General features: G+C 36.9%; 1 protein-coding gene across 1 annotated transcript; it reads right to left on the minus strand.

The window, feature by feature from the left end:
- Positions 1-406: 406 nt before the first annotated feature.
- Positions 407-12,516, minus strand: ccnb1 (cyclin B1). The gene is made up of 9 exons (XM_059358141.1): positions 12,443-12,516; positions 11,505-11,636; positions 10,196-10,312; positions 8,303-8,494; positions 6,607-6,765; positions 5,733-5,969; positions 4,716-4,856; positions 2,900-3,010; positions 407-1,123 (listed from the first exon to the last, which is right to left on the minus strand). Exons 1-9 carry the CDS (start codon positions 12,461-12,463, stop codon positions 1,019-1,021), a joined length of 1,215 nt encoding a protein of 404 aa, XP_059214124.1. The 5' UTR covers positions 12,464-12,516; the 3' UTR covers positions 407-1,018.
- Positions 12,517-14,019: the final 1,503 nt, after the last annotated feature.

Consider the following 14,019-nt stretch of genomic DNA (forward strand, 5'->3'; position numbering starts at 1 on the left):
GGCAGCAGTTTAAAGATTTGCAATGTTAGAATAATTTTTCCCTACCAGAACTAGCTGGTATTTGTGAACACTTATCATGCACCGAGTGATGGTAGGTTGTTTTAAAGGTTTGTCTCCTAAAAGCCAAACTTCTAAACTGTTACTATAATAAAATCTAGCTTGTCTAGTGAGAAAATCCACTGATTTGATTTTAGAAAGATTCTTGCTCACATGAAGTGATTGGGTCTTTATTTAATGATCACTTCCAGACTGTATTAACCCTTTGGTCTGCTAAACATTTCACCATTTGAACGACTAACTTCCATCTAGAAGCTGCAGGTTTCTGCTCCAACAGTCAGAAGTTAAACCAACAGAAAGCTGAGAGCGCCCTCTAGTGGAGGTCACCAGTCACAACAAGGAGAACATGTTCATTTGAGCCATTTAATAAAAAACTTTGAGGACAAGACATTTAAGGTAAAAACATTTTACAAAGTATTGCTGTACATTTCACACATTCACTCACAAGAAAATCCCATTTAAAAAAGCCACACCCAGACATTAGCCAGCCCCTTTATCCACCCAGACATTAGCCAGCCCCTTTTTATTCTGAGAGCAGATTAAAACACGCCACGAGTTCTACATGTTCACTTACATCAAGCTATAAAAATAACTGAGATTGTTTCTCAACATTAAACTCTTGTGCTCGACACCATCTAAAGATTTGTCAGTTTTTAGTGCATTTGTGATTGGTTTTGTAGAAATGGTTGTAGTTTTGTTGCATAAATCACTGGAATATTTAGTGAATCTACTATAAGCACAAAGTCTGATTGTGACCTGGAGGTCTGAGAACCGCCAGTGACGAGAATTAAAACTTGTAGCACGCTTTAGAAAAAGGGATCATAAAAGTAAAAACCATTTCAGGCGTGAAAAACCTCCACATGGTCCTTGGTGTGCAGCTCCTTCACTCACGTTAACTTAGAAACTGTTATAAACGGTTATAAACTGTACAATCAGCACACGGTGCCGTAGAGTCCTGGTCCTACTGGCTGAGCTGCTTCACCAGGTCCTTCACCACAGAAGACTTCAGCTGGGAGATGGTGGCGATACGCATCTGCTTAGACGTCGAGTATTTCCCCTTAATGGCCTGCAGGAACACACACGGTGGTAGCACCAAGGTTAGAATAGTTTGGGATTTTTTATTAGTTTGAGTTAGTTTTTAGTGCGAGTTTTCTAGTGTTTAGTGCGAGTTTTCTAGTTTTTAGTGCGAGTTTAAGTTTTAGTGTTAGTGTTAGTTTTTTGTAATGGGCTATGTGTTGGGTGCCAGATTCAAAGAGGTCATGATAAATGTTTCCTTTATTTCCTTTGGTTTATCATCTCAGCCCCAATAAGGTTATTAACTCTTACAGTTCTGGGTGTTTTGTATTTTGGTTCTAGTGTAAACATCCCAGTCTCAGTAAACATATTCACCATGTGTTGCATGTTCAAATAGAAACACTGAGTTATGAATGAAAAAAGTTGACAAAAACGAAAACTAAGGACATTTTCACTATAATTTTAGTTAGTTTTGTAACCACACAATACAGTTTCAGTTAGTTATCGTTTTTGTAAAAACTCTAGTTTTTATTTTTATTTCAGTTAACGAAAAATATTTTCTCAATTCTAGTTTTCGTTAACTATAATAACCTTGGTTAGGAGTCAACTTTAACCCTTTATCAGGCAGAGAACTATATTTGGTAACTTCAGGTAATATTTAGAGAAAAAAAGTTGCAAATTTACTAGATTAAAGTGGAAAATCTGCATGAAAAAAGTAGTAGATTTGAGAAGCAATTTCTCCCTGATTCACCACTTTAAATCTCATAAATCTACGCATTTTTTTCTCTCGTAGATTTGCCACTTTAACCTCGTAAACTATTCTCAAAATATTATTTTCGTGTTTTTTTTCATATTCTGGCTTCATGTTATATCCTCCAATATTCTCTAGGGTTGGAATTTGCAGGTATTTTAATGAGTGTCCTATTAAGGGTTAAGAGCAAATAACCCAAAAGTTCCACAATCTGGAAGCATCAGAGTTGTCACGATACTAAAAGTTCCAACTCGATACCACCAGGATGAAACCACCCCAAAATTTAACTGAAATATTTTTATTAAGTAAAATGCAACAGAACCTCTGGTTAAATATTTATAAAAAACAGAAACTGCAACTATGATAACAAGCTTCAGGTCTGAGGTAGTGCAAAACATAAAACACAAACAATTAGTATAATATTTTAGGGTTTAGCTGTTAATAAGTTGTTGATCGATATTTTTAAAAATCAGTATTGTATCCGGATACGTTTTAATATCGATACTTTTGACAACTCTAGTAAGCATCAGATTTTGACTTTATAATAGTGGAGCAGTTTAGCTAGAAATGATTGGCTAAAAGTGTACCAAATTTGAGGCTTTAAAATGCAACAATCCTAAGATAACAATTAGATGTGGAGGCACGATGAATTTTCAATATGGTGGCCATTTTTCAAGATGGCGGCCAGTGATCGCCTGTTTTTAGATTAAATTCCACATTAACAATAGATAATAGGTGATAGAAACATGAGATTTGGTAGAATTACAGCCAGAGAAATGGGGAACATGTAGAGGGATCAAGACTTTAATATGGTGGCCATTTTTTTTTTTTTTTTTTTTTTAAATATGAAAATTGATCTAAAAGCAGTCATCACTGGCAGCCAATTTGGGAAATAAACCGCCATATTGATCATTTATGAGGATCCATATCTGTATTTTTTGTGTATTTGGCCATAACGGTAGTGAATTTGATGCTTATCCAAACTTTAATGTGGTATAAACATACCTAATCTAGTTAAAATGGGTCTAAGAGTGTTTATTAAAGCTCCATAATGTTTTCTCATGCGGTTCTACTCACCATGTGTTTGGTCTGGCCCTCATTCACCTTCACCACGTTCTTGGCGAGGTGAGCCATGACAGGAAGGAGACTCTCTGCTGAGTAATCCATGTAGTGCTGCAGAGTCGCATCCTGCACAAACACAAGAGACATTTAACAAAGACAAAGATCTGAAACAGTCCATCACAGTTAGTTTCTATGCAGACTAGGGCTGTGCCATATCGCATCATTCACAATTATATGGTATAATTTTTTATGGTTAAAAAATTGCATGTGATGATATTGTCAACGTTCCTCCTTGTTGCGGTAGCAACTAAAGGTTTCCATTAATGACTAATAAAGACTGATGAGCTGCACTAACGTCACATTTCAACCTACTAAAACTTTATACACTGTAAAAAATGTTTGCAGAAATTACAGTAAAAATGGACAAATTACATCAGAAATAGGGCGTAAAATTTAAATATCGCTGTAGTAGACACTTTTAATTACCGTAAATCAAAAACTAGCACAACTTTTACTGTCAAACTGTAGGAAACAGTTTTGCTGCAAAAATGTAACATTTTTATGTAAAGTTAATGGAGAAATACCAGGATGTGTGAATGAATCACAGTTTCCCTAAAACGGGAATATTCAGTCTAAATTACAGTTTTTGCTGATTCAAGAGTTCATTTTTTTGTATTTGTCAACTGTTGAGATTTGTACTTTACATTTTAGATTTATGATTTTTTTATTTTGTTCTACGTTTTTTATTTATACAGACTAAAAAAAAAAAAACCCCATCATATTTTCTTTATATTTTTTAGTATTTTTTAATATTGTCAAGAATATTCTTATTGCAAAAAATGCCCTGAAATCTGGTGATAATCTTTTAGGCCCTACTGCAGACTATAAATGTATTAAAATCTCACATTCCTACATTTGAGAACCTCTGGACTAGAAGAGTCCAGGATTTAAAGAGTAGCAACCATGCAAAAATCCTCTAATATTTTAGGAAAATACAAGTTCATAAAATGAATTTTATATTCAGGCTATTCAATTTAATTCTCCTAAAAACCTTCTAGGGGGCGCTAGTAGGTCATTTTGCCACGCCCATTTCTGAAACCAATAAAATACGTAAATTTTTGACACGATTGAATTTTGGTGCGAGTTTGGTGAGTTTTTGAATATGATAAAGTCCTCAAAAAGGCGATTCATTTGTCAAAATAATAATAATAGACGGACCAATTACAATAGGGTCCTCGCACCGTTAGTGCTCGGTCCCTAATAATAATAATAATAATAATAATAATAATAATAATAATAATAATAATAATAATAGGAATCAGCTGTTTTAAACAGCTTCTATGCTCTGATTTTACTACATTAGTTTCAATCACTAAAATTTAGTGATGAGGAATATTTGCAATAAACTCAGTCATATTAACATTTAAAATAAGTTTTTTTCAAATGTTTAAAAAAAAGACACAAAATTCAGTCATTGTGTCTTTTTTTAAGGTCATTTTGTGTCTTTTTTTGAATCAGTGTCTTTTAGTCCAACATAAAATATGAAATGCAACACAGGACATCCTATTGACTGATTAGAATTGTTAAATAGGTTCAAACTTAGCCTCGTAACAAAAAAGCTTTTTGAAATGAGCTAGTTTTCTCCTCAAATGTTTGAATTTTGTATGAGTTTCAGTTCTAAAGTTGAATAAATCAGCCTCTGAAGGCACAGCGCTGTGTTTAAACCAGTCATGCTTGGCCCTGGTGAGGAGGAACACCAGTGAAGGTTTGAACCAGTGATGTGATCAGATGTAGAGTTTATTATTATTATTATATTAATAAAGAGCCTCACCCATTCTCCAGCGTCCAGGACTCTGAGGGTGAGAGCCAGAGCAGCGCTGGCCACCATGGAGGGAGGGAAGTGGACCATGTCGTAGTCCACCATGGAGAGCTCCAGCAGGTATTTAGCCAGCGTGTGCTGCTCCGCCGTCACCTGACCACAAACAGTCAAACAGCTGGTTAACACCTGCACCGCTAACACGTTTACAAACTACAGGAAAACTGGCAAACTACATCAGAAACAGGCTGTAAAATTAATCACGTAGTAGACATTTTTAATTACTGTAAATCAAAGAATAGCAAACTTTAACATTGTCATAAACTGTAGGAAACTCATAGTTTTGCTGTAAAAAAGGAACATTTTCATGTAAAGTTAAATACCATGATGTCGTTTTTTGTAATGGCGCAAATTGTGACAATAAAAACACTAATCTAAAACCAAAACTACTAAACAAAAACTACTAAACACTAAACTAAAACTACTAAACACTAAACTAAAACTACTAAACACTAAACTAAAACTACTAAACACTAAACTAAAACTACTAAACTAAAACTACTAAACACTAAACTAAAACTACTAAACACTAAACTAAAACTACTAAACACTAAACTAAAAACTACTAAACACTAAACTAAAACTACTAAACACTAAACTAAAACTACTAAACACTAAACTAAAACTACTAAACACTAAACTAAAACTACTAAACAACTAAACTAAAACACTAAACTAAAACTACTAAACAACTAAACTAAAACTACTAAACTAAAACTAGTTTTTTTTAGTTTGTTTTTATTAAACTATAATATTTATGTAAAGTTAATTGATGGAATATCATGATGTCACAATTTGCTTAAAAATAACGGGATTATTCAGTCTAAATTAGATATTTAGATTTAAATCTACAGGATAAACCCACAGTTAGTTTTACAGTGAAGTCCTGCAGCAGCTGATTGTATTTTACAGTAATTTAAACAGATTCATGTTCAAGGTGAGCTCAGCGGATCCAGACTACAACAGACGGACCTCGTAGATCTTGGAGGCCCTGCGGAGGAACTGCAGGGGCAGCGGGCGTCCCAGCTGGAACTTGAGGACCCGGAGGATGCTCATCTCCATGTCTCTGATCTGAGCCGTGGTGTAGGCTCGGTCCGTCACGTAGGCGAAGTCGGAGATCTCGGGAGGATACATCTCCTCGTACTTGGAGGCCAGGAACATGGCCGTCACCCCCACCAGCTGCAGCTGCTTCTTGGGGACCGGGTGGTCCTGGTAGAGCACAAAACCAAACACATCCACTCTAGAAACAGAGATACACTGGAAAAAACAAGCTACCAAGCATTTTATTCTTCTAGCAATATTATCTTAGTTATATTGTTGAGTATAATTTACCTACTGACCATAGCTTTATGTTCTAAGTAATTTGGGTTTAGCATTTTGGGCTAACTTAATGTCCTTTTCGGGCTAGTTTAATGTCCTTTATGGGCTAATTTAAAGTCTTGTCATTTTGTGATTTTTTTGGTCATATGTCATTTTGGGGTCATTTTGAAAGTTGCAATAATAATTATAAAACATGAAGCTCACCAAGTATTTTCTTCTATCTATCAATAGTATCTTAATTATCTTGTTCCGAGTAGAATTTACCTACTGATCATAGCTTTATGTGCTTATTTAATTACCATAATTATTATGTGCTTATTTAATGATCTTATTGTGTAAAGACTTGTTTTTAGGATTGACATTGTGAGTTTTCATGCTTTTCAATCTATTCAACTGTTGAATATGGTGAGTTTTTACCTCAAATATTGGCTCCAGTTGAGGGTTTTGGTTGCATGGAGTTCTTATTTTTAAAGACCCTTTGTTGCAGTGCAGCTGTGTTCGATGCTGGTATTTGAGAGTTCCTCACCTGCAGGAAGCGGTCGATGATGCCCACCGTCATGTACATGGTCTCCTGCAGGAGGCGGAACTTGAGGCTGACCTGGACGAGCCAGTCCACCAGGATGGCTCGCATGTTTCCAGTCAGCTCCCGACCCTGCAGGAAGTCAGGCCGCACGTTCTGCTCCACCTGAGGGCGAGAAACCAGTTAGAACCAGACGGCAACCTCCTGGTCTGAGCAGGGAGGAAACAGGAAGTGCCCTAAGGCAACTTCCTGTTTCCTCACACCAGGTCCAAAGAAGGAGAAGCAGCTTTTAGTATTTATGCCCCAAGAAAGTGGAACACCCTGCCTGGCAGTTAAACATGCCACATCAGCAGCCATTTATAAAACCTCTTTTCTCTACAGCATCTTGTTGAATTGTGTGCATGTAAGTGTATGTGGTGAATATAGAATAGCTGGTCTACCTGCACTCTTCAATTAATTTGTAATTGATTTGTTTGTTTTTTTTAACTGTAATTATGTATATACCTTGAGTCTGCCTTGTGCATGAAATGCGCTCTATAAAAAATAAAGTTTAATTGAATTAAGCTGCATTCTAACAACAATTCCAGCAGGGGGCGCCAAGTCTGGCTGCAGAAGCATTTTAGTCCATTCATTTCAGTGCAAAATGAGAACTTCTCACTTGATTTATTAGCTCAGAAATGTTTCAGGACAACACTATGGTCTCACTCACTAGTAAACAATCTGATGTCAATAGTTCTAATAATGGCCCCATTTAGAAGAAAATAGAAGATAAAGAATCGTATGATTTGGGGCGGGGCTACCTTTGATTGACAGGTCACTGACAAGGCGAGCCGTCATCAGGAGAGAAGCAGAACAATGCGTATCCACGGCAACGTGTCAATAAAGTTATATAGATATTTTAAAAAAAAGGCGGTTTAGAGGTTTGTCTCATAACTTTGAGCCTTTCACTACATTTTGATTTAATGATGCTTTATTTGAAGGTTTTGTTCAGTAAATGTCTTGTTCAGCGTTTTGTTGGACAAACATTTAAGTGTTAGGTACTTGTATATGAGTACTACTGGCCTCCAGCTGCCTGAGGTACTTGTATACGAGTACTACTTGCCTCCAGCTGCCTGAGGTACTTGTATACGAGTACTACTGGCCTCCAGCTGCCTGAGGTACTTGTATACGAGTACTACTGGCCTCCAGCTGCCTGAGGTACTTGTATACGAGTACTACTGGCCTCCAGCTGCCTGAGGTACTTGTATACGAGTACTACTGGCCTCCAGCTGCCTGAGGTACTTGTATACGAGTACTACTGGCCTCCAGCTGCCTGAGGTACTTGTATACGAGTACTACTGGCCTCCAGCTGCCTGAGGTACTTGTATACGAGTACTACCGGCCTCCAGCTGCCTGAGGTACTTGTATACGAGTACTACTTGCCTCCAGCTGCCTGAGGTACTTGTATACGAGTACTACTTGCCTCCAGCTGCCTGAGGTACTTGTATACGAGTACTACTGGCCTCCAGCTGCCTGAGGTACTTGTATACGAGTACTACTGGCCTCCAGCTGCCTGAGGTACTTGTATACGAGTAGTACTTGCCTCCAGCTGCCTGAGGTACTTGTATACGAGTAGTACTTGCCTCCAGCTGCCTGAGGTACTTGTATACGAGTAGTACTTGCCTCCAGCTGCCTGAGGTACTTGTATACGAGTAGTACTTGCCTCCAGCTGCCTGAGGTACTTGTATATGTCCTTGACGTATTCGCTGCAGAGCATGGGGTTCTGGTAGTCGTCGGCGTCCACGTCTCTGACGGCGGTGTGCAGCATGACGTCAGAGAAGGCCTGGCAGAGGTCTGAGGGGGCGGAGCCAGACGTCTCCATGGGGGAGGGGGAGGCCGGCTCGGGGAGGACCACCTGCAGCAGGAGGAGGTGCAGGAGGAGGAGTCAAACTTTATTTATAGAGCACATTTAAAACAACCGGGGTTGACCAAAGTGCTGTACAGATATCACAGTTGCAGGAAATAAGTTAAAAACTAATACATAAACAGTGCAATAGAATAAAACTAGAAAATTTCCTCTGGAGAAATTCTGAAAGGGCCACGGGGGCTACTGCCGGTGTGTGTACACTATGATGAGATTCTTCAGAGATTTATAACTATGCCCTTTAACCTCAAAATGTGTGCGTGTGTGTGAGAAACGTGTATCTGGAAGAGTGTGCGCTCTTACGAGTGCATTTGTGTGTAGCGAAAATCGCATAAAGTTACGCGTGTTTGAAGCGTGTTTGAAGCGTGTGTGAGTGTGCGCGCTTACGCAATCAGATCAAAGCAATCAACAGAATTAACTGCCACCTGAATGTTCCTGAACAGTGACAGCAGAGGTGGACAGACTGGAATTTCTGGCCGCGAACAGAAAGCATTTTTGGTAAAAACCATAATACCCATCATTGATCCGACTTCACTTTGAGCGTCCTGAGTTCTTCCTGAACGTCTACATATGATTTTTTTTTAAATGAATTGCTTTGTTAGAGCGATCTAAAAATAGTTACATCTCCCTTTTTCAGAAATCTTCCTGCGTTTTTAATATGGGAGCCAATGAGGCTTTACCAGAGGATTGTGAGGGAGAAGACTAATTTTCCTACGTTCAGCATTTTTCAAGGACTTTCAGGGTAAATTTAAGCTTTTCCAGTATCTTCCACCTGTTGTAAATTTACAAACTAAAAGGGAAGATTTCACTGAACCAAACCAACAGATGGTGTTACACTTTTATGCATTTTTCAGCTGTTTTTTCCTTTTATAATTAGACCGTTATGCTTTTAACCTGTAGCACTTTGAGATTTCCTGTAATGTAAAGTGCATTACAAATAAAATATATTCTTATTACTTTTAGGAGGAACGGTCGGGAAAGCAGATACGTGGTTTTTGTAGTTTTTTCCACCTATTTTGGGTCTATTGGCCAATGAAATGCATCAGAATCCATGTGGGAGTGTCCCAATGCATCATGGGACTTTTCCAGAACTTCTAAATCATGGTGAAGACGACTATAGCGGAGGGAGCTCAGATATAACAGCTATAAGCTCTCAGATACTTTATGAATTTCATTTCTATCTGCTACAGAGGCTGAAAAATCTATTATTTAGTAGGAAGAGTTGACACTTCTGTTGAATTTACAGAAAAACTTCAGGTTTTAGGGGCTGATTTTAAAATCACCAATCAGGTTTTACAGGCAGTTTTTACAGCCGTTTTAGGCCTAAATGGGTTAAAGAGGTCATAATAAATGTTGCCTTCATTTCCGTTGTCTGATCCATCTGCACCAATGACTGAACATACAGAAAAACAGGAGTTTCAAGCCCTTCAATGTTGACAAAGTATGATTTTTCCTTAGAAGAAAAGCTGGTGTTTGAACACCAAGTCATGCACTGGAAGGTTTTTATTAAAGTTAAGTTTCCCGACTAAAAGCCAAACCTCTAAACTGTTACTATAGAATGAAATTACAAATAAAATCTTCCTCATCTAGTGAGAAAATCCACTGATTTGATTTCAGAAAGATGTTTTGTTTGTGTCTTTGTTATAATTAAGTCACACCCGACAGACATTAGTGTGTTAAAGAAGAACTGACCGGCTCCTCAGGCTCAGCTGGGACAGGAACAACAGTTTCTGGTTTTGGTTGCTGAACAACTGCTTTCTCCACTTTGGTGGCAACTTTGGTCTTCTTGGTGGCCTCGGTCTTCACAGTCTGGAAGGAGTCAAGCCACAGGTTAGACTCAAACACAGGAGAAATGTCTTTTAAACCAAGCTGAAGTACTTTCAAGCAGTAAACACTTCATTTAACAACATCTGCCAGGTTGACATCATAAATCAAGCGTTTGGCTACACAGTCTTAAATATGGCCGTTATCACACTTGGTAGCCGGTAGACTCTTTATAAAGAATTTGAAAGTAGACATTAGTCAACTGAACTATCAAATAAAGACAAAGCTTCAGATCTGACAAAGGTTTCATAAACCATGATCTTATAAAGAGAAATTACAATAACATTCTAGATTTTTAATGACAAAATGGGTGATTTTCATCAACATGGTGCAGCTCATAGCAACAATCATAGATTAAATAGATATTTTCTTTGACCCTTTATAACATTTACAATCTAAAGTCACTGTTTAATGTGAATTTATCTAAACATTTTTAATGCATTTGATTTTTAGAGACACTGTGCAACAAAATTCATTACCATAACACATTTTTAAATAAAAATAAAAAATGTTTTTTTCCCTTTAGGGTAGCTGGTATCACCAACATGCATTTTATTAAAATATACACATATTTAACGCAAACAATTCTATCATTACCATAACATTTAACCATTTATCAATTTTCATTCAGATTTTGTTCTTTATACATTAAAAACCATTATATTCTGTTCAATTATACATTTTTAAAGTGTATTTATTTTGATAAAGTTTAAATATTTATATATACAAGTGTGGGAAAACATGACTTTTATCTGGACGCATTACAGTCATTAATTGTGAATGAAAATATGCATATATAGCATGTCCTTATAATCTTCAAGGATAATTTAGACTGGCTTCATGACAATAACCTGAACGAGTTATGTCATTAAAGTTCATCTTAAATAGAAGATTTACCTAACTTAAAAACCTTCTCACTGCAGTGAGGCCATGAACGGCCACAGTAGTTTTATTTTACATACAATGTTTAACACATGCAACATGCAGACAAGAGCCCCACAAGATACAAAGAACCCGTTTCACAAGTTAATTAGCCCAAAAAACCTTAATAAATTAGAGTTAAGGCTGCAGTGAGTTTGCATTGCAGCACTATAAAACCACATTTAGATAAGAGTAGTTAAAAGGGTTAAACCTTACAGATGAGACTGTAAAAGCTCTTTATTGAGTCATATTTTACCTTTTTCTGGACTTCTTTGTTAGCTGCGATGTTTCCGATCTCTCCCAGGGCAGCCCGAGGCTTCAGGCCGGGCCCTGAGGGGCCCGAGCAGGCCTTCCCCCCCAGGTCAGACCTGCTGGAGGCCAGGCGGTTCTAGAGACAAAATTAAAACCATTAAATATAATATTACAGTCTCTTATCAGCCCATAAAGGGCTGCTAGGTCCTCAAAAGTCTACAGTCTAGAGACTGCATCCAAAATCGGACACATGCACAAAGCGCCACTTCCTGGTGTTTTTACGGTCATTTAGAACAAGATCTCCACCACCAGAGGAGCTATAGTTGATTTACACATATTTAACAACCTACATGTGAAATTCAACTTACGTAGATGGAGATTTACATGTTTAATTACAACATGAAAGTAACTCTGATGGCAGAAAGTAGTAAGAACGCCTTTAAAAGTCTGTCTGCATTGTAACTGCTCTGATTGTAATGTGAAGGGCAGAAATACGGTCCAGGTGTGTTGAAAACTGTCATTTATTCGACTTATGCAGAAACAATCAACTTCCCCTTAACAAACACGCAACAGCTCATTATTTTAGTGTTTTAAAGCGAGGAGATGCAGGTGTCCGATATTGGAAACAGTTAGCTCAGCGTCCTTTAGCCGACTCTGGTAAACGCGAAGCTAATGCACACGGTTACAACTATAAAACTAGATACGGTTGGAAAGACAAGTTATACTTTAGTTTAACACCTTTTAATTAATTGGAAGCATAACATGAAGATTTATATGATAATAATGGAACAGAAGAATGAGAGCGAACCTCGTGGTTTAAACGCAGCAGAGCATTTACATTATAGTTATTCTAAACAGGATAAAATGCAATAAAGAGACATTTCTTCTTATATATGTGTGTCTCAGGTAATAAATAGTAATATAAAACATTAGAGTACGTACTCTGGTAACTCGTAGAGCCATGTTTTCTGCTGCTGCTGCTCCAACGGTCCGTCAGTGTGAAGGTAAAGAGGTTTAACTTACAGCTGCTGAGGCTCCGTTTAAATCCTAGCTCCCTGCTCGCTGATTGGCTGGTTTCTGAACTTCCTGCTCGCTGATTGGCTGGTTTCTGAACTCACCGAGCAGCTGATTGGTCGAGCACAGCTGTTTCAAATGCGTTCCTCCGACAACCGAGGTCACATGGGAGGTTTTTTTTTTTGTCATTTCCTGTTCCTGTTAATGTCCGCTCGTTATTTTATTTTATTTTTAATTCTAACTTTGTTATTAGATTGAGTTTTTATGACTATTTTATTATTTTACTGTTTTTAGCATTTTATTGTTTTACTGTTTTTAGAATTTTATTGTTTTACTTTTTTTTAATATTTTATTGTTTGTTTGTTTTGTTTGTTTTTATTTATAACTATATTTGTTTATGATTTTTATTGTATTTTACACAACTGAGGTTGTTTTTAAATGTCTATGAATAACTTTGACTTGACTTTTTTAGTATTTTAAATTTTTTCCTTTTTCCATAATGAATAATAAATAATGAAAATGTAAAAAAAAAACAAAAAAACAACAACAACAAAGAGCTGTTATTAGTAGCAGTGTTAGGAGTTTTAGGACCACATTTAGAAGCAGAAAAAGAATTACAAGATTTAAGTCATAAATATTTAATGTTTTACAAGAATAAATAAGAAAATGAATTAATTAAACATTTTTTCAACTTTATTCTCGTAATTTATGTATTACCTTATATTAACAATATATTAAGTCTGCAGCACACTTGATTTAAACTGAATCTAAAATAAGAATATTGTCTATATTTCAGATATGAAGTATGATATTCATAAAGCTGGTGTGTTCCCCTCTGGTGTCTGAACACACAGAAGAGGTAGAGGGAGACAGAGAAGGAGGAGAGGAACCGTCAGGGAGAACAAAGTGGACAATCACAGGGATTAAACATTGTTTTCTGAATGCTTCATAGATTTATTTCAATGTTGCTTTCATGTGATGACACAACAGAGAAGTCAGATGCAGAATCTCATTATTTGGTACATGCAGTAAATCACAGTGTAGCCCAGGGTTAGGGCAACCTTTACTAACTAAAGAGCCATTGTTGGCCAGAAAAAGTGACAAAATGTTGGAATGGAGCCACAAACCTTATTTTAGACCTTACAATGAAGATAAAACAGCCTACTAAGTCTAAATTAGACTACCATTATTACTAATAGGGCCTAATGAGCATTTATTAATACGATTTTGTCAGAATGTAGCAAGAACCAAAGAAATGTCTCAGGAGTTTTAGAATTGAAAGGGAAACACAAAACATGACATGAAGTTGGCAAAATGTAGAAGTTTAGGCACCAGGCCGTAGACTTTAGTAAGCTATGATGATTAACTCAGAATCCCTGAGAACTATATAAACTCAGAAAAAGTGTTAAATTTAACACTCTGTATTAAACTGTGAGTTGAATTAACACTCCTGGTTTTGCTGTGTGCCCCTGGTGTAGCCAATAAGGAGTCAGACAGCAGCTGAA

Source organism: Centropristis striata, chromosome 19 (genome assembly GCF_030273125.1).
Source record: "Centropristis striata isolate RG_2023a ecotype Rhode Island chromosome 19, C.striata_1.0, whole genome shotgun sequence".
NCBI lineage: Eukaryota > Metazoa > Chordata > Actinopteri > Perciformes > Serranidae > Centropristis > Centropristis striata.

What these genes read in the sequence shown, in the direction of transcription:
- ccnb1 (XM_059358141.1), bottom strand. Translation starts at nt 12,463, where the DNA reads ATGGCTCTACGAGTTACCAGA. An exon ending in CAGCTGAGCCTGAGGAGCCG is followed by an intron (nt 8,495 to 10,195) that starts GTCAGTTCTTCT and finishes CTCCTGCTGCAG; the next exon opens with GTGGTCCTCCCCGAGCCGGC. An exon ending in GGGCCTCCAAGATCTACGAG is followed by an intron (nt 4,857 to 5,732) that starts GTCCGTCTGTTG and finishes GTTTGTGGTCAG; the next exon opens with GTGACGGCGGAGCAGCACAC.